The sequence below is a fragment of the Panthera pardus genome, unplaced genomic scaffold (genome assembly GCF_024362965.1).
Source record: "Panthera pardus isolate Hobbes unplaced genomic scaffold, ASM2436296v1 HiC_scaffold_16, whole genome shotgun sequence".
Lineage (NCBI taxonomy): Eukaryota > Metazoa > Chordata > Mammalia > Carnivora > Felidae > Panthera > Panthera pardus.
This window is the reverse complement of record NW_026526721.1, coordinates 13,600,167-13,618,808: the sequence shown is the minus strand read 5'-3', so window position 1 is coordinate 13,618,808 and position 18,642 is coordinate 13,600,167. Positions and strand designations below refer to the sequence as shown.

General features: G+C 47.3%; 1 protein-coding gene across 9 annotated transcripts in view; it reads right to left on the bottom strand.

Moving 5' to 3' along the window:
• The window catches only part of TIAM1 (TIAM Rac1 associated GEF 1), a 391,533-nt gene that overhangs the window by 122,262 nt on the left and 250,629 nt on the right, over positions 1-18,642 (bottom strand). For 8 of the 9 annotated variants that reach the window (XM_053903151.1, XM_053903146.1, XM_053903144.1 and 5 more), the window contains one exon: positions 12,602-13,575. The exons of the other annotated variant lie outside the window; for it this stretch is intronic. In XM_053903151.1, coding sequence (XP_053759126.1) covers positions 12,602-13,564 — 963 coding nt within the window. In that variant the 5' untranslated portion in view covers positions 13,565-13,575. The remainder of the gene's footprint in view (positions 1-12,601; positions 13,576-18,642) is intronic. 9 annotated transcript variants of the gene reach the window in all.

Sequence of the window (18,642 nt, the reverse complement as noted above, 5' to 3'; positions counted from 1 at the left end):
GAAAAGGGGCATCTGAGTGGCTCAGTCGGTTAAGTATCCGACTTCAACTCAGGTCACGATCTCACGGTTTGTGAGTTCAAGCCCCACATTGGGCTCTGTGCTCACAGCACAGAGCCTGCTCCGGATCCCCTGTATCCTTCTCTCTCTCTGCTCCTCCCGCTTGCTCTCAAAAATAAACATTAAAAAAAAAGAAAAAGAAGAAAGAAAAGAATAAAACGAGGAGGGAAGACAGTAGCAGGAAGTAGTTAAGATATCTTCTAAGGACCAACTACATTTCCAGTGGAATTGAGACCCATGGGATTTACAGAGCCTTAAGGGGGATAAAGAAACTGTGGGTGCCACTCAGGGGCACACTGCCCTGCATCTGCTGTTCCCATCACTTTGCTATCTGCCGTCCCGCCTATTAACTGCCAGCAATGGTCAGGAAGGAGCCAGATCTAGTGGATAAACATCCTCTATACAAACAAAGAAACACAGTTAAGAACTCACATTTCCCCCAGCAGGGATACTGACTATGTCAATAAGTAAGACAGTAGGTAAATTCACCATTACTGATTACTCAAGATAACCATGAGTAGTGGGAGATGAGGAGTTTGTGAATTTCCTAAACATCTGGATTCATCTTCACGTGCCTCGATCTTTCTCTGGAAGAAGCAAAGCAATCCGCGACAAAGCCGCATCTAAAATGCAAAGAGGCGAGAAGCTTCTCTGTAAGACAGGGAGAGATCAGCTACATGGGTAACCTCCCTAGTCCATAAGAGAAAGGCCTCCGAACGTGGGGGAGAATGGAATCAAGGCGTCTCGCAATGCCCGGAGCTCAGCTGCGACAGCACCTCACAGATTCTGTCTCAATAGTCAACTCCATGCCTTGCCCCCCCCCCTTTTTTTTTTTTGCCAACACTGCTTTTTCCAGGTTTTCCCAGCAAAATCTGAGTGACTATGTACATGCCTTGACTTGCCAGGCAAAGAGCTCAAAGCCCAAAGTTGGGGGAAGGGGAGAGAAGGGATAAAAGGGAAGGAGGGAAACAAGAAGAGACCAGACAGGCCAAACCCTCAAGAGCATGTGTCTTGACCGTCTACTCTCCCACAAACCATTTCCCCCTTTACAGAATGCCCTGAGGCCTCTATTGAAACTAGGAGTTAAGACCTCGGTAGACACTCACCTCTCTGTCAGACCTGAACATCTGCTCATAACAACTGATGCTCTAAGCTTGCAGTGGCCCAGGCTCTGTGTGTTCACCTCCCGGCCGACCACTAAACTAAGCAGAGGTGATTACCCCAGGTAGGAGGCCTGCTGGCCCCAGCCGAGCATGCATACCTATAGAACGCACAACCCGTGTAACCACCGAGGAATGCTCTGGACCAATGATCCAAGCCGACTCCACCTCGTCTCCACAAGTGGCTAAGCAGGCTAAGTGGTACACGTCCCCCACTGATATGTGACCCAGCCTGTTGGGAAACATGCCGGCTGCCCAGCCCCAGCCCCTATTTGGTCATGAAGCTTGGGATGTCCCAAATACTCAGAGGCCTGGATTATAGCATCATGGGAAGCCAGAGGTACTACTCAACACCTGAATGGTCAATGGAGGGCTCCCATGACACCAGCAATCTCCAACTGCAGTGTGGGGAAGAATTATCTGTAGAACTCTACTACCCAGATGCCTAAGTGCCACACGAGAAATACAAATTTATAGGTCTAGGACAAACCAAAGCCAGATACTCTGACAGAGAGGCTCTGGGTTCACACTTTGGTTTTTGTTTTTATTAAGTTTTCATCTTAATTCCAGTTAGTAAACATACAGTGTTGTATGTATGTTTCAGATGTACGATAGAGTCATTCAACATTTCCATACATCCCCCTGTGCTCATTGGGTTCACACTTTGCAAAACACCAGGCATCCCTCTATGGTTGCATCCCAGATGCCCATCATCCTCAGATGCCAGGATGCATTTCACTGTAAAGCATTTTCCAACAGCTCAGAAGGAAGGCAGCACCGGGGTCACAGAAACATTCCTCGGTGGTCATCTTTCCAAGGGCTCCTCCTCCTACCCACCTCAGTCTCAGATTCTCTCTCTCTTCAGAAGCCCCTGAGAACCTCCCACTGTTCCCGGCAGCAAGGAATCTAGAAAACCAACCCCTGGGAAGAGTCTCATGGGAGCCTCAGCAGTGCTTGTAGCAAATGCAAGGTAGGTTCCTATATATCACAGGAGACATCTTAGCATCTGATAGGTCCTAGTATTTAATCAGATACTGAATTTTAATTCAAAAGCCAAAGCACATCTGGGGCGCCTGGGTGGCTCAGTCGGTTGAGCGTCCGACTTCGGCTCAGGTCACGATCTCCCAGTTGACGAGTTCGAGCCCCGAGTCGGGCTGTGTGCTGACAGCTCAGAGCCTGGAGCCTAATGTGTCTCTCTCTCTGCCCTTCCCCCCACTCATGTTCTGTCTCTGTCTCAAAAATAAAATAAACATTAAAACAATTTTTTTAAAAAAGCCAAAGGACATCAAGGGAAGTGGTAAGACCCTAGCTACACCAAGAAGTAACTCCCAACATGGTGCACGGTGTGGTTAGAGACTTCTAGGAAATTGCTCAAAATAAAGTCTCCGTGTTAGAAACACTCCACTGAAGAGGCTTCCGATTATACACAACATTCATGGGGTAGAGAGGCTGTTAAATCCTGCTCTCTCTGGACAAATCCTCCCAAGCCAGATTTTTAGAGCACTCACCAGTTTCCACTGCACTGGCAGCTTCCCAGCATTAACGTACACACTTTCCTCTTGGATGCACAAGTGGCCAGCTGTAGCCCAAGGCCCGCTACAGCTGCGAGGCAACAAGAGTTTTCATAGTCATCATAGCTGGGCCACAAATGCCTAAATGAGCTCCAGTAGGAACATGGAGGAAGCAAGTGGCAAATTTCAAGCCCGTTTTCACCACCTCGGTAAAGCGAAGGGCCACGCAGCCCTTCCACGCAGAAGAGTGTGGGCTAATGATACACTGTGGCAAGGCTCAAGTTGTTTCGGGGGTGACTTGCGAAATACTCTTAAGGACAGGGATTCTGTGTTAATGAAAGGTGAGCACAATTTTGAAAAGGTAATTAATGGGGCGCCTGGGTGGCGCAGTCGGTTAAGCGTCCGACTTCAGCCAGGTCACGATCTCGCGGTCCGTGAGTTCGAGCCCCGCGTCAGGCTCTGGGCTGATGGCTCGGAGCCTGGAGCCTGTTTCCGATTCTGTGTCTCCCTCTCTCTCTGCCCCTCCCCCGTTCATGCTCTGTCTCTCTCTGTCCCAAAAATAAATAAAAAACGTTGAAAAAAAAAAAAAGAAAAAGAAAAGGTAATTAATTAGCCACAAAGTTCAAGGGCCGTGGGACAATTCAAGGACCAGTAAGATCAATCAATCAATCATTTACTGTAGTTGTAAGTTGAATACAATTAGAAACTATTTTGTTGGCAGGGCGCCTGGGTGGCTCAGTCGGTCAAGCATCTGACTTCGGCTCAGGTCATGATCTCGTGGTTTGTGAGTTCGAGCCCTGAGTCGGACTCTCTACTGTCAGCACAGAGCCCGCTTCAGATCCTCTGTCCACCCCCCCCCCCCCCGCCCCTCCCCTGCTCGCCCTTTCTCTCTCTCTCTCAAACAATGAACATTAAAAAAAGAAACAACCAACAACTATTTTGTTGGTTACTTTAATGTCCCTGATGAATCCAGCTTTACTTTCATATACCTGTATAGAGAAGCTCAGTCGAGAAGAGTTCACTGAATTTGTGGCTTGAGGAAATTTCAACCTGCAGAAGCTTCGAATTAGAACAATTTTTGCCGTGTTAAATAAATTCTAAAATACCCCTCCCTCCGAACACCTGGGCAGCTCAGTCAGTTAAGCGTCTGACTGTTGATTTGGGTTCAGGTCATGATCTCAAGGTTCATGAGATCAAGCCCCGCATTGGGCTCTGTGCTGACAGCAAGGAGCCTGCTTGGGATTCTCTCTCTCTCCCCATCTCTCTCTGCCTCTCTCTCTCTCTCAAAATAAATTTAAAAAACATTTAAAATAAAATAAAAATAAAAACAAAATAAAATCCTCGTCCCCTGATTTCTCATCTTATTTTTATCCCCAAAATGTAAGTAAGTACCCGCCCCCCCCCCCCCCCCACACACACACATGCACACACATGAATGAATACTGTCTTTGGCTCCCAGCATTCCCTCCTTGGTATACTCAGTATATTCTTAGTATGCTCTTCCTTGGTAATCTCAGTATGGTCAATACTGATCCTAGGGAAGTTACTCTGGGCCAATTTGTGCCTCAGTTTCCCCATCTATAAAATGGGGATAACAACAGTCAACTATTCTTTAAGACACTTTATAAGATAATGTGGAGTTAATCCAACAAAAGTTTCTAGAACTGTGCCCAGCACATAGTACCTTCTCTGAAGTGTTAACTCTAATTACCGTTCATTTCCATCCTCAGCCTTACTTTCATCTCAGCCCAAGGACAGAAGGCACTGGCTGACCTCACTCTCTAGCTCCCTGCACGAACATGGAAAAGAGGTGGCTGATGAAGAAACTGTGGAAAACAAGGGCTCCTGGGAAAAACAGGCCGACCAAGGTTGGTGCGAACCAATGAAACCCCTTTCAAGTATTTTCACATTCACACAACAGCATAATGACCTAAGAAAATGGTGACGTTTTCTACACTGTAGATTGATAAGTCCTGGTCGCTGTCACTAATAATTGCCATTCCTGACTTGCCAGAAATATTGCAGTGCTACTTTTGCATTGCTGTAAGGCTCCGCCCCCCCCACCCCCAATGTCCACTGCCTTTTTGCATTTCTAATTCTGAAGTTTGTAAATTCTACCCCTGGGCTTCCCGCTATCAGTCCCCGTGCACATGTCCCAACTCCTTTTGAGGCATTTCTGAAACCCGACTCTATTTCCCCCTTCTCCCTTTCCCAAGGCAAAATTTCCAGACCTTGTTATGTTTCCAAAACCTCTTCCCTTTTTCTCTAATGATTCCCAATGGGAGTGACTCAAAATTTCTCTCAATCACAAGGACGGGAAGTGACGTTTTTACCGTTGCTAAAAAGCGAGGCAGAAGTAAGTTGGCAAAGGCTTGGCACGTTGCTTCAGGTGACTGCAACGCGGGGACCGCCTTTCTGTCAACGTCAGTGAATCATCTTCTCTCTTTTCATCTGGGTTTCTATGTAGGTGCCTCGAACCCTGTAGTCATCCTTCCCCTCATCCTTCCCCTCCCCAAGATGTATCTATCACATGGTCCCGCAGGCTCCTGGCGACCTTTCTTAGAGCCACACCTCTGGTTCCGCAACAAGCTGTCTCTTCCCTCATCCTTCCTCACTGCACCCTGCACGCCAGCTGCTAGGTAACCTCCCAGGAGCGCACGGAAGGCCCCTCAGCCTGCCTTTCAAAGCCCCCAGCGAATGTCCAGCCCTCGCACTGGAGCGCTGGATGTACCTGAAACTGAAGGAGTCATTGCAGCACACGTTCCCAACCTTTCTCGCTTTCAGGAGTGCTTACCCTTCAAGGCTCGGATCCCACCCCTCCCTTCCACAGCTTGAAGAGGTTTCTTTCCCTCCTCCAGTTGCCAGGCCATCTTCTCTGCAGCATCTCAACCCCCTTCCCCGCCCCCGCTGTGCTCCGGACACACTGGCCTCTTCACTATGCCCCAAACACAAAGGGCACATTCCCACCTTCCAGATCAGTGGCCACTTTTCCTTCGAGTCTCTACCCAAGTCTGCTCTCCAGAGGGAGCCAGGCCTGACCACCCTGTCTCAAATTGCCTCCCGTGTCCCCCATTACTGCATCTTCCTGGCCCTGCTCTCCGTCCCACAGCATGTTGAATGCTTATTATGCTAATTGTGTTCTGCGTATACACCCCCATTTCACCCTGAACTAGCCAGAAGAGCTCAGGGACCTTTTCTTGTTGACACATCCCCAAGGGCACTTCAAACAAATAAACCCACCTTGGAATGAATGAACTGCTGTTCATGTTCTGCCAGAATCTCCGAACAGGGAAAACAGTTTCTCACGGATTACATTTTGGTTGATTTAAATGGTTTAGTCATTTCCAGGTTCAGCTCATGCTCGGCTATGGCTGAGGTGACAAATCAATCCTACTTCTCATGCTTAACTTTGCAATCTACAAGCAATCCCATTTGATTATGTTGTCTATGGGAACAACCAGACTTGATTTAATATTTTTAACTTAATTTTTTTTTTTAATAGAGCAAATTAAGAAAGACATGATGGGCTGGCCTACGGCCCATCTTAGATAATCTGCCAACAGTGGTCCAAAGCAAACAGGGCCCAAATGATGATGGAAAGCCTATAGTGGCTCTTTCCTAAGTTCTACCTTGGGCTACATGAAGACCCTCTTAGCTCTTTCATAGCAGGCTGGCTGGGAGGGCGCTAAACTCCCAATCCCAACCCCTCCTCTTCCCCAGTGATGCTAGGAAACCAGCATTTTCATCAAGGGACACAGTTCCTCCTCTTCAAGCACTAAACTAAAAATGTGAATTTCGAAGGCTTGAACTTCCCCAGCCTACATTAGCATAAACGAGCAGCTCTCAAAGTGTGGACCAGGGATCCTTAGATCATTTCAGGGTAGACGGGGGCTCTCCCTTTTCCAAATACCTGGGCGAGGCCACATTTTCCCCCTACCGCCTGACCAAACTAGCATATCACAAGAGAGTGAATGCAGAAGCAGATAGGCGACTGTCAGGTCTTATCTGCCAGAAACTGCAGAGGTTTGCAAAATGTAAAATAACACCTCTCTTCCCACTAATTTTTTTAAATTTTAGAAAAACAAGAAATTTAAATAAAAAGTTACTTGCGTGAACACGTAATGGGTGTATTAGGGCTATTTTACAACAACTCAACGAGCATTTTCTTTACTTTTCTTTTTCAATTTCTAATATGATAACTATGTATGCATATAACCCAGAAACAGAAGTCTTCTGGAGTCTGCCATACTTTTTAAGAGTTCAAAGGGGTCTGAAACGCCTGACAGAGCCACCCCTCAACCACCTACTCGCCCCACCCACTTCCCAAAAGGAGATCTTGCCGAACACGGATGGGCTTGCTTTCAAAACTACCTCATTGCTTAACGGAGATGCCAGAAAAGAGGAAGGTCAAGGGGAAAGCAAAAAAGCAGCACCAAACAGCAGTCGGAGAAGGGAAGGAAGGGAGGGTTTGTTGTTATTGCTGTTGTTTAATTTTATACGAAAATACGTTGTTTCGTGAAGAATTAACCTGAGGTTATTAACCAGAAGCTTCTAGATGGACTTTGGGGAAACCATGGAGCCCCAGGAATTGAATGCAGAAGGGGGGTCCATGTGTTTCTCTAAGAAAAAGATCCAAATTTTTTATACAATTCTCAAAGGAGTCTGTGACCAGAGGTTAAGCATCTCTTGGATGCTGAGGTCAGGGAACATACTTATTCCTGAGCCATTTTTAAGTGGAAAGCAAAATCAAAATTTAAACACCAACACAATTTTCCTAGGAACTCAAGATCGTCTTCTGACAATGCTGTACCCTCTACGTTGCTAAAATCGCGGATTCTGTGACTTGCTTCTCCAAACCAGAAAGCAAAGCTTTCTTCTAAAGCTGTTGTGAACACCTCTCAGGAACCACCGTCTCGGGCTATGGGGGTGGATATTCCTGTGTTCTTTTCAGCCAATCACCCTTTTTTGCTTCTGTACCAGAACTAAGGATTCTCATCTTAAAATCTAAGGACACAGGAGTTGAAATCTGTTCAAGAATGAGAGGTCGCATGCCGTGGGATGTGGGATTCTGAAGAATGACCCTGGGTCAGTGAGGCAGGAGACCTGGATTTTCATCTAGTTGGGACACCTTGTCACCTCATCTCTTTACATACACTTCTTCCCATGAAAAGCAAGGGGGCTGGACACAGAGGTGATCTGTGAGCTGGAAATCAGGCTGAAATGAATCCCTGCCAGTGGCCCACCGAGACCAGAAGCTCTGGTCTTACCGGTGGAGAGCTCTCTTGCCTTACCCCGTTCCCACTCCATACTACAGTATGAAGGATTTCTGGGAACACTGAGGTAGTCAAATACTGCACAAACACACGAACCTACCAAGAGCGTCACATCTCCACAAGGGGCGCTGAGCAGCGTCCCCTCGCTGTCTCAAGGCTGTGTCTCCCTGAGACATTCTTGGTACAGCTGCTCCCATTCTCATCTCCTAAGAGGATGAATGAAGCTCTCCTCACAAGTTATGCACAATGGAGCCAAGCCAAAGCTTCCCTCTGAAACACGGAACCTGGCTAAAAGACGCCCCATCAGTTGGCGGTTTTCTCCTTCCACCTCACCCACTGAAAGTCTCAGACACAGAGGAGGGCTGAGCTCTAAAATATTAAGTCAAACTTTTCCATCGCAACTAATGATCATTATTGACTAAGCTTGTACAGTGTGCAAGATACTGTGCCGGGAGTTTCGCGTTCTCTCGTGTGGAACTCACATTACCCTATTTAAAGAGGCACCGAGATCCATCTAGATTACACGATCAACAGATAACAGGGCTCAAACGGACAAGCTCAGATCTGCTGGATTTCAGAACCTCTTTGCGTGACACCAGGCTGCCCCAACTCTGTTAACCACAGGAATTATCAAGACGGTAAAAGTTCAGTCCGAAAGACCGGTAATGCATCAATTAAATCAAGGGGCAGTTTCCTCTGTATTTCTGCAGAAATCAATACAAGTAAACTCTGCTTTAAGTGGTGTGGGTAAACCCTCCCAACAAATGAATACCAAACTGATTCGCAAGACAAATTTTTAGGCATGGTGCGCGCGCACACACACACACACACACACACTCTCAAACATACTGAATTAAACAAATAACTCCTCAGCACTCACTGTGCAGCAGACATATGACATGTGTCACTTTTTAAAACCTAAACATGCACTCCAGTGCCTCATGTTTTAGTAACACATCCAACTACTGAACAAATACAAAAACAGGGAAAACGGTCAAAAACTCTTTTTCAATCATTTTCAAATCAAATTAAGTTGTTCGCATTATTTCAGATAAAACATATTTTATCCCAGGCTCAGAGGCCATGCTCTGGGGCCAAATGTCTGCCAGAAACTCTTCTTTCTGGGGAGTAAAATTGCTGACAGACAATTCCAGATTCAACTACATCACCAGGGCAGATGAGGCGACTTTAATGTCTATGATCCAAGCACGCTGGAGAGATCCCCTGGGTCAGAAACTTTTACCAACAACAACAACACAAAAAAGAACAAAAAAAGAATTCTTTTCAAGGAAGCTTCCACACCCACCGTCTCTTAAAATACACTGTTTGGAACATAGTGGGTTCTCAAGAAATCGCGTTGGATGAACACGCCAAACTTAGACTAGGAAGCGTGGGCGGAGGGATAGTGTTGTGCATAATTCTGGGGTTTGTTTCAAGTCATTAAAGATCCTCACTCAACATATAAAGTCAATACGAAAATAATACTTCCGTTTGTTTTACAGACTCCGCCAAAGGTTTCCATACGCAGTATCCCATTTGGTTCTCCTAGTGGTCCTGTCCGAGGCTGGTGGCACTCACCCTGGACAGAGAAGGAGCCCGTGGTGCACGCAAGATGGAGAGACTTGCCCAAGGTCACCGGTCAGTGAGGAGTGAGCCAGGATGTAAATGGAGTCGTCAGGACGCCTCGTCTGTTGCACTCTGCATTACATTAAGCTGCCTAAGCAGTGACTTTATGAGACCACATTCAGATGATCTCACTTCCATATATTAACGATTTTAGAAGGCGACAAGCCAAAGATGGAGACGCCATAGAACAATTACACGTGAGCGCTTTCAGTGGCACCCGCTCTGAAGGAGAGAACCGCTCTGCGCCTCTCTTTTGGGCGCAGTCGGCCTTGACTCAAAGGCTCAAAGCCCCACCCGCGGGGTGTGGGGTGAAGCAGAGGGTCCAGCCGTCCCCTGCAGTGGAGACCCGGAGCCAGAATACGGCCAGGCATGCCTCTCAAATCCCACACAGAATATGTGCTACCGTGGCACTGTTCCAGGGAAAGGGGACAGTCACAGGTGATGTTCCCCTTCTCTGAACTCTGAAGGCCGGCAGACCATCTCTTTGTATCAGCTCTGCGTGGCTCACTCAGTTGAGCATCCGACTTCGGCTGAGGTCATGATCGCACGGTTCGTGAGTTCGAGCCCTGCGTTGGGCTCTGTGCTGACAGCTCAGAGCCTGGAGCCTGCTTTGGATTCTGTGTGTGTGTGTCTCTCTCTCTCAAAAATAAACAAACATTTTTAAAAATCTAAAAAAAAAAAACAAGGAAGGAAGGAAGTTCTGACATGTGCTACAACAATGCATGAACCTTGAGGGCATGATGCTAAAGGAAAGACGCCAATCACAAAAAAGGCAAATACTACATGATTCCACTTATATGAGGTCCCTATAGTAGTCAAATTCAGAGATGCAAAATAGAATGCTGGTTGCCCGGGGCTGGGCGGGGGTTGGGGGTGAGGAGAGAAGTTGGGTACTGGGCTTCAGTTTTGCAATACGGAAAGGGTTCTGGAGATGGATGGTGGTGATGGCCGCACAGCAGTGTGGAGGGACTTAATGCCAGCGCACTGGACACTTAAAAACGGTCAGCGTGGTGGGGCGCCTGAGTGGCTCAGTCGGTTGAGCATCCAACTTCGGCTCAGGTCATGATCTCGCGGTCTGTGGGTTCGAGCCCCACGTCGGGCTCTGTGCTGACAACGCAGAGCCCGGAGCCTGCTTCTGATTCTGTGTCTCCCTCTCTCTCTGCCCCTCCCCCGCTAATGCTCTGTCTCTCTCTCTCTCTGTGTCAAAAATAAGTAACATTAAAAACATTTTTTAAAAAAAAATGGTCAATGTGATAAATGTTATGGGTATATTTTTCCCACAATGAAACATAATTTTAAAAAGAAAAGGAGGGGAGAGGTCAAACACGTTCCCTTTAGTCCATATAAACCCAGAGGAACATACAGTTAACTTTTAATTATTTAAATACAGAAATCTAGAGCAGTAAAAGAAAAAACAAAACAAAACTACCCCTGATGACCTATACATGAGAACTTAAAATTCCAAAGTAGGGGAACCTGGGAGGCTCGGTCGGTTAAGCACACGACTCTCCATTTCGGCTCAGGTCGTGGTCTCACGGTTTTGTGGGTTCAAGCCCCCCATCAGGCTCTGTACTGACAGCGCAGAGCCAGCTTGGAATTCTCTCTGTGCCCCTCCCCCATTCATGCTGTCCCGGTCCCTCTCAAAAAATAAACTTAAAAAAATTTTTTTTATTTAAAAAATAAATAAAATTCCAAGATAAAATTAGAAACCTGAGATTTTGGACACTTAAAAAATCTGCTCTCCAGCAAGAACACAGAGAGTCTGAGGCCAATTTTCTTTGTCTCCTTCCTTAGGTTCTCCACCATCTGCCCATCATACTTAGACCCCCTTTCCGAGAGAACTTCACCTTGAAATGCCTGTTTTGCTCGCACAGGAGCAGTACCAGAGGTACACCGACCACTGGTCGGGTCAGAGGGCACCTGCTGTTCCCCGGCAGACCGCACTGCCGTTAGCCGGTCACCCTGGTGGCTGACATGCCTTTCGACGCAAATGGGCTTGATCTGGATTTCTGATCCGAAGCCCCATCCTGCAAACCACGAGCCTACCCTTGACCCAAGCCAGGCCTCCCAGAACTCTGCTACGGGGGCACAGCAGGACCAGAAGAGGACTCTGGTCCCACCTGGTCCAAGCAGGAGGGCTTGACAGGTCCTTATGCTCGTGTGAGTATCATTACCGGTTAAGGTGGGGAGTCCTCTTTCCGTTAGCAAGACACTTCTTAAAAACCCTTGACAAATGTCTTCCCACCCACCCTCTCATGCCCTGGACCCCCTGGCAGGCAAGTTGAGCATTTTCACTCCCATTTTTCAGAGGAGCAACTAGAAGGCAGGGTTTGCCCAAGGTCACACAACTAGTTGGCTGCAGAGGAGGAACTGGAGCCCGCCCGTGTTATTCCTTCCGCTACACCTCCCTCCAGAGACAGGGCTGGCCAGCATCGCAAGGAACAGGAAATTGAAATGGCTCCTGGTAAGGCAGGAAGGCTGCCAACCTCCGAGAGAAGTTGACAAATGACCAGAGCCCGCCCTGAGTCGAAAATGCCTCCTCAAAGGAGCTTCCGACTAACCCCTTCCCACCTGCGGTGCTGGAGACAGGAGCTGTAAGAGGCCGCAGCCCACCATGCCCATCTGTCCGGGGAGAGGAAGGAAGCTCAGAACCAGCGAGCTGCTGCGGCGGATCGGAGTTGGACAGGCAGTCGCTTCCCAGTAAGAACTTAGCAGCTTTATTCTCACTCCCGCCACATCACCCCCCCCCCCCCCAAACACACACTCCTTCCTTCATCCCACCCCCGCCCACGGAACGGGAAGCGGGGCGAAGCAGAGGTGAGGCCAGCCCTCGGGGAAAGCGGTACCACCTGCAGCAGCCACCGGGCAAACAGGGCACAAGCCACTAAGAGACGGGAATCTCGCGGGAGCACAATCATGCACTAAAAGTCATGCACCGACTCCAAAACATGGAAACAGACTTCGGTCACTTTACCTGAGTTGTTTTTGCTCTTCTGCCTTGCATGCTGTTGCTATGGCTAATTTGTGGGTTGGTGGCACCTTCGGAAAGACAGTGAGATTTCCTACAGGGGAGTGTGTTGTAATTACTGTACGGTACAGACTCTTCAGCAGCAGCCGGTGGCATCTTATGGTTTGCAAGCTCGGGGATATCAGACACCAGATTCCGACAGTAGCCTGCAAATTTGCTCCTTGGCCCCCCGTTTGCCGTCACCCCGGAGTTTTTCTGAGCGTACAAGTCACCCAGGGAATTGGCACGCTGACAGGCGCTGAGCCGCCGCGGACTCGCCCGGGGTTCCATCCCCCGAGCCTCCTCACAGTCTTTCTCTTCAGTGGAAACCAAGATTTCTTCGTTGCTTGTTAAATGTTCTTGGCTCAGATCGGAGAGTGAGAATTCCAGGCTGTCCTCCCGCCAGATGTCTGCAGATTTGGAGCGCTTCTTCTTAAAGCTCGCCGTCTCCATGAAAGCGGGCCCATTGGATGTATAGGGACGCTGCCTCCTGCCCCCGTCAGCCAAGTACGCAGCGTCATCCCCGTAAAGCCTGCTCTCCTCCGAGTCTGGCATGCTCTGCACAGAGGCGGCTGTGAGGACGATGCTGCTGTCTACGCTGGGAGCGACGGAAGAGTCGGTGTACGACACGGGTCTCAGGCCCATATCCACTCGGTCCACCCAGATGGGGCTGCCGAAGTCCTCCAGGGCGCCTTCTTGGGAGAAGGGCTCCAGGCCATTTTCGGCCAGAGACTGGGGGATGCTGGGCGTGCTGCTGGACCGCGTGCTCACTTCGGAGTTCCTGTGGATCACCTTCCCCGAGGACGCGTGCCTCGTCCGCCGCGCCTTGTGCGACAGGCGCAGGGAGCGCGACGTGTGCTTGCGGCCCAGGCTGGCATGCTTTTCTCCATAAAACTCATGCTCTACATTTTGACTTTCTGCGTTTCCCATGGTTTTATGGTCTGTAGCACGGGGGGGGGGGGGGGGGGGGGAGAGGGGGAGGGGGGAAAAAGGAGGGGATAATTGAGTCACCAATGGGTACGGGCAGTTCAACAGAAAAGAACTCAGGGTGCAGGGCGGGCAGACAGCTTGGCAGGTCACAGCGTCCCCACCTCTCTCTACCCACCCGGCAGGTGCTCAGTCTCTTACCCAGTGGCAGGTGAGAACCAGCGTCATCCACTGAGATGGGCCTTCCCGAGATGTGTGAGAGGAGCCTCAGCAAGATGTTCAGACAATGAAACTCGTCTTTGTCCAGAGGGCAGCTGCCTATGGGGAACCTGCCACCGTGCTGCCTCCATGAGGCTACCAGCCCTAAACTCTATACGTAACAAAGTTCTCAAACCCGGAGAGCACAAACCGAGGGGTTGGGCAAATGCGTCACTTTCTGCTTGAAACTACCCGTATTTCAAACAACAGTTAACAAAACTCACAGGTGCATGTGATAACCCCCTCCCTCCCGATGCGTCTGCTTGATTCAGACTTCAAAAATCAATCAGAACTGGGAAAACTCAAGATGTAAGTCCGATCAACTCCTCCTAGTTTTTCAAAGTCAAAAAGGAAAATGGGCTTGCTGCTTTTTATTATCATTTTTTTTTTTTTACCTTAAATTCCACAGCATTCTGAAAACCTTAACTTGCGGTGTTTGGGAAGGGGTGCGGGCAGAAGAAAATAGAAACCCCGCTCTCTGCTTAGCAGCAGACCAATGGGTTTATTTCTGGCAGCAAATCCAAATTGAGAACATTGATCTGGTACAGAGTGCCTGCAAACAGACATTCACATCATGAAACCACTAAATGTGATTCCGCCTTTTGGGGCTGCCCAGGTTAATCCAAGTCCTTCCTTAACATTTTTCCAGTCTCTCGCACTGACCTGGTGGCCTTATCCACCATAGGAAAGAGACAAACCTTCCAAGCTCAGCGATTGTGACTCCATTGGCCTATTCTCCTTGCTTTGCTCTTTCTCTGTACCATTCAAATTGTAGGCACTCGGGATATACACATAAAAGTGGCCAGAATGGAAAGAAGAAAAATATAGTAGCTGGACATATTCCTGAGTTGATTTTTCCAACCACCTACACAGTCATTCATTCAGAAAATATACACTGAGCACCTACCATGTTCTTGAAGCCAGAGATACAACAGAGAACAAAAGAGACACATTCCCTACTCTCGTGAAACTGATACTGTAGCCCCGGGAAGGCACACAATAAAAGTGAAAGGCACCAGGGGGAAATGGAGAATGAATTCCCTTACGACCATGACAAACAGCTTGGAATGCCCTGGACTATAATAATACACGTTCACATTGATCCAGAATCATTCCCTAATCTCACTGTTCTGTCTGAAACACTGCATTGGCCTCCACAAGCGCATCATCACGGAAACGAAAGTGGCAACAGGAAGAGAAAACCTCCATTTCATGTTCCAGTGAGTTCACAGGTAACTCATACAGGCACCAGATGTTAAGCTATTCCCACACTGGAATATTCCCTACCAGGTCACACATCATATGATTCTCAGAGGGAACTTTCCAAGAAGGAGGATCTCCTTTTTACTGGCAGTCAGTATATTTCAAAGCAGTTAAACTCATGCCTCTCTGACTGGCATCTTTAAGAAGAAAAGAAAAGAAAAAAAAAAAAACCTCAACTCACTGGAGGGAAAAGAAACAGATCAACTGTCCAAACACGACCATTTATGGGATCTAGAGTCCAAAGAATATCATGTGCTGCATTTTTAAAGTAAAACAAATAAACATTTCCATAACTAAAGGCCATGACTAATTTCTTAGAGGTTTTTTTTTTTAATAGACGTTAAGATCCCTGGATGTATCTATGTATCTATGGTTTACCAATAAATAATACAGAGCTCAGAACAACTGTTAGCCATGGTTCCATTTTAAGAATCACAGAGATTTAAGTTTAAAAGCAGGGAAGAATGACTGTGGAAAAAGTGAATGAGAGAAAATCCAAATTGTCACCTCACACCTCAGGCCCACCAGGGGGACTCTCCTCTACCATACGTATCAAAAGTGTGCAAATATAAATTGACAGACATATTCCCGACAACAAATTTTTGATTAGGCTTGTTTCTGCCAAGAGAAGAGTAATCAAGTTAAAAGCCTCAGGAGAGGTTTCCTAAAGGAAATGGGCCCAACCTTCAAGAATTACAGCGTCTCCATGCATCATCGTGACGGGTCCTGTTATATTAATAGCATTTTTAGGAGCAAGATTCTTTTCAGCCAGCCAAGGTAGGAAAGAAGCCATTTTTATCTTCAGAACTAGAATTTAGAGATGAATGCCAAATCTCCTAAATCCTACCAAGAGAAATTCTCAGGGGATGACCTACACAGAGTCAGCAGGAAGTCTGAGGCTGCTAAAGAACAATCCGTTTCTAGGGACTGCTGCAATAGCCCTTGGTTGGAAAGCTTTTCCAGAAAGGTCGGTGACAACCACGAGGGCCCATGTGGCCTTGGTGGAGGACTCAGAAATAACAGAAGCATGAAAACTTGAAACTGCTCCTTGCATCTGACAGACACAATCTCCCCTTGCAGGGACAACCCCCCACCCCCTGCCAGAGTCAACCCCCAGAACGTGGCCCAATCCTTTTCATGTACAAATGTAAAATGCCAGCTACTTCCATTATCTGAGTACCTCCCTGTTCTCGGTTTAACCCTATCGTTTATTTTCATTTCAAACAAACAAACAAACAAACAAACAAACACCCAATTTGTATTTTACATTTGCACCAGCTTTGTTCCTGTGAAGCAGGAAGCAACTTCAGGGCAGAAAAGTGGCTTTCAATTTCTTGGTTGCCTCTATGGAGGCTAGAAGGGTTCGACTCGAGACAAGGAGTCAGTAAACATTCATGCGTTTTAGTAACAAAAGCAAAGGGCACCTCACCAACGTGATCATGGCACCATCAGCAGGTAAGAGAAGAAAAATTAAGGTGAGACTGAAATACAAAAGCCAGGATAGAAATTAAAAAGAAGAGCGTCAGGGAAAAAAAAGGAGTACTCAATCTCAAACCAGAAACCGTCACCAGTTTTAAACTCATTAAAACTATCACTTCCTTATGTAGAATGTTAGTGGTTCCTAACAGCTTGCACTTTCAGGGGGCAGTGGGAGGGGTATTAAGCAGGAGGTGCTGGGTAAGATTTTATTACAAGAATAAATCTCAGTATTTAAACCTCTCTCACACTTTCTTTTCAAAGGTCTAAGTTCTGGCTACTCTAGCCTGCCCCAGGGCCTTTGCCCATGCTCTTCCTTCTACCCATAACTCTCCTTCTCTCAGGCATCTACCAGGCTCACGCTCCAGTTCATTGTAATTCTGACTCAAATGCTGCCTTCTCAGGGTGACCTTTCCTGGCCTCTCTACCCACAATGACAACCCCTCCTGCAGACCTCAATCCTTATCCCTCTTCTTTGTTTTTCTCTTCCTCCTTAGAATTTATCACAGTGGTTAACAATGTATTTCACTTATCTTTTTTTATCCTCTATCCTTCCCCACTACAGCCTAAGCTTCAGGAAAGCTGAAAGTTTTGCCTTGTTTACTGCTGTATCCTCAGTGCCTAGAACATTGCCTGAAAGGTAAAAGGTGTAAGGTGCTCAGTGGAAAAATACTGAATGAATGAATGAATGAATGAATGATAAAATGAACTTTCACCTAGGATGCAACAACTCCTACAACCACAATAAAATGTAGGTGTGAATGTTAACACCACACACACTGGGTAAAAATACCACAGTGTGGACTAGAGAAAACACACATCAGACTTAAACACGCTGGCCTCTCCCACCAGGGTGCCTTGAAGACACTCCAGTCTTCAACGTGCCTGTTGCTCTGTGTCCCTTCCACCTGAAGACCTGTGTAGGTCCCTCATCCCAGACCATTCGACCCTGCCCCACCGTGCTCCCCTCATCCCCCAATTACCTGGCCAAAGAATGAAGGCCTGGCACCTGCCTCATGTCACTTAATTCTTGTCCTCAATTCATAGCTGCCTCCTCTTCTAAGAGAGGACCTTGCAGGGGTTTAGGGAAAGGCTCAAGAGTCGAGAGGATACCCCTCCCCATTGTGTGGGTGGAGAGTGCAGGACAGCTCAGCCTAAGATGATCCAGACACAATGGGGGCATGGGCGACATAGTGGGGCCACAGGCAGGGGGTCATTCCAACAGGGTCAGAAAACCGAGATTCTCAGGGTCTGAGCTCAAGGGCGCTAAAGGGAACGTGACTCTCCAACACCACGATCTGTCTCTTAATATGATCAATTTAATTTTTCAAGTAATCACTGCAAATTCCTGTAAATCCACCCAATTAAATACACAGTGAAAAGGTATCTTAAGGAACTTTATCAAGAAGTATGGTCATTAGGGTGGTTCATACATTCATCAGCTAAGTGGTCCTTTCTTAAGGACTGCTTTTTTCAATTTATTCGCCTGCTTAAACTTATAACTACATGTGTACATTGTAAAAAAAATGTCAAACTCCTGGCTTTGACAGTTTGCTCTAATTATTTAAGAGGCAACCATCAGGGGACACTAGGTGAAGGGTATACTTTCAGTATATGAGTTCCTCTGAACCTGTGACTATTTCCAAATGGAAAAAACAAAGCCTTACCTGAAATATTGTGGTTAAACAAAATTTTTGTTTAAAAGTGAGAGTTCTGCAAAATGAAACTTTAAAAATTTTTTTTAACGTTTATTTATTTTTGAGAGAGACAGAGACAGAATGCGAGTGGGTTAGGGGCAGAGAGAGAGGGAGACACAGAATCCGAAGCAGGCTCCAGGCTCCGAGCTGTCAGCACAGAGCCCGACGCGGGGCTCGAACTCATGAACTGTGAGATCATGACCTGAGCCGAAGTCGGACGCTCAACTGACTGAGCCACCCAGGCACCCCTAAAATCTGCTTTTACAGCTGAAAGCCATCAAAAACATTCTAATATAAGTTTCCACAAATTAGGCAATAAGAAATAAGCATGCACTGAGCATCATCTAGCATCTATTATTAGGAAATACAAAGCAAACACAGACCAAT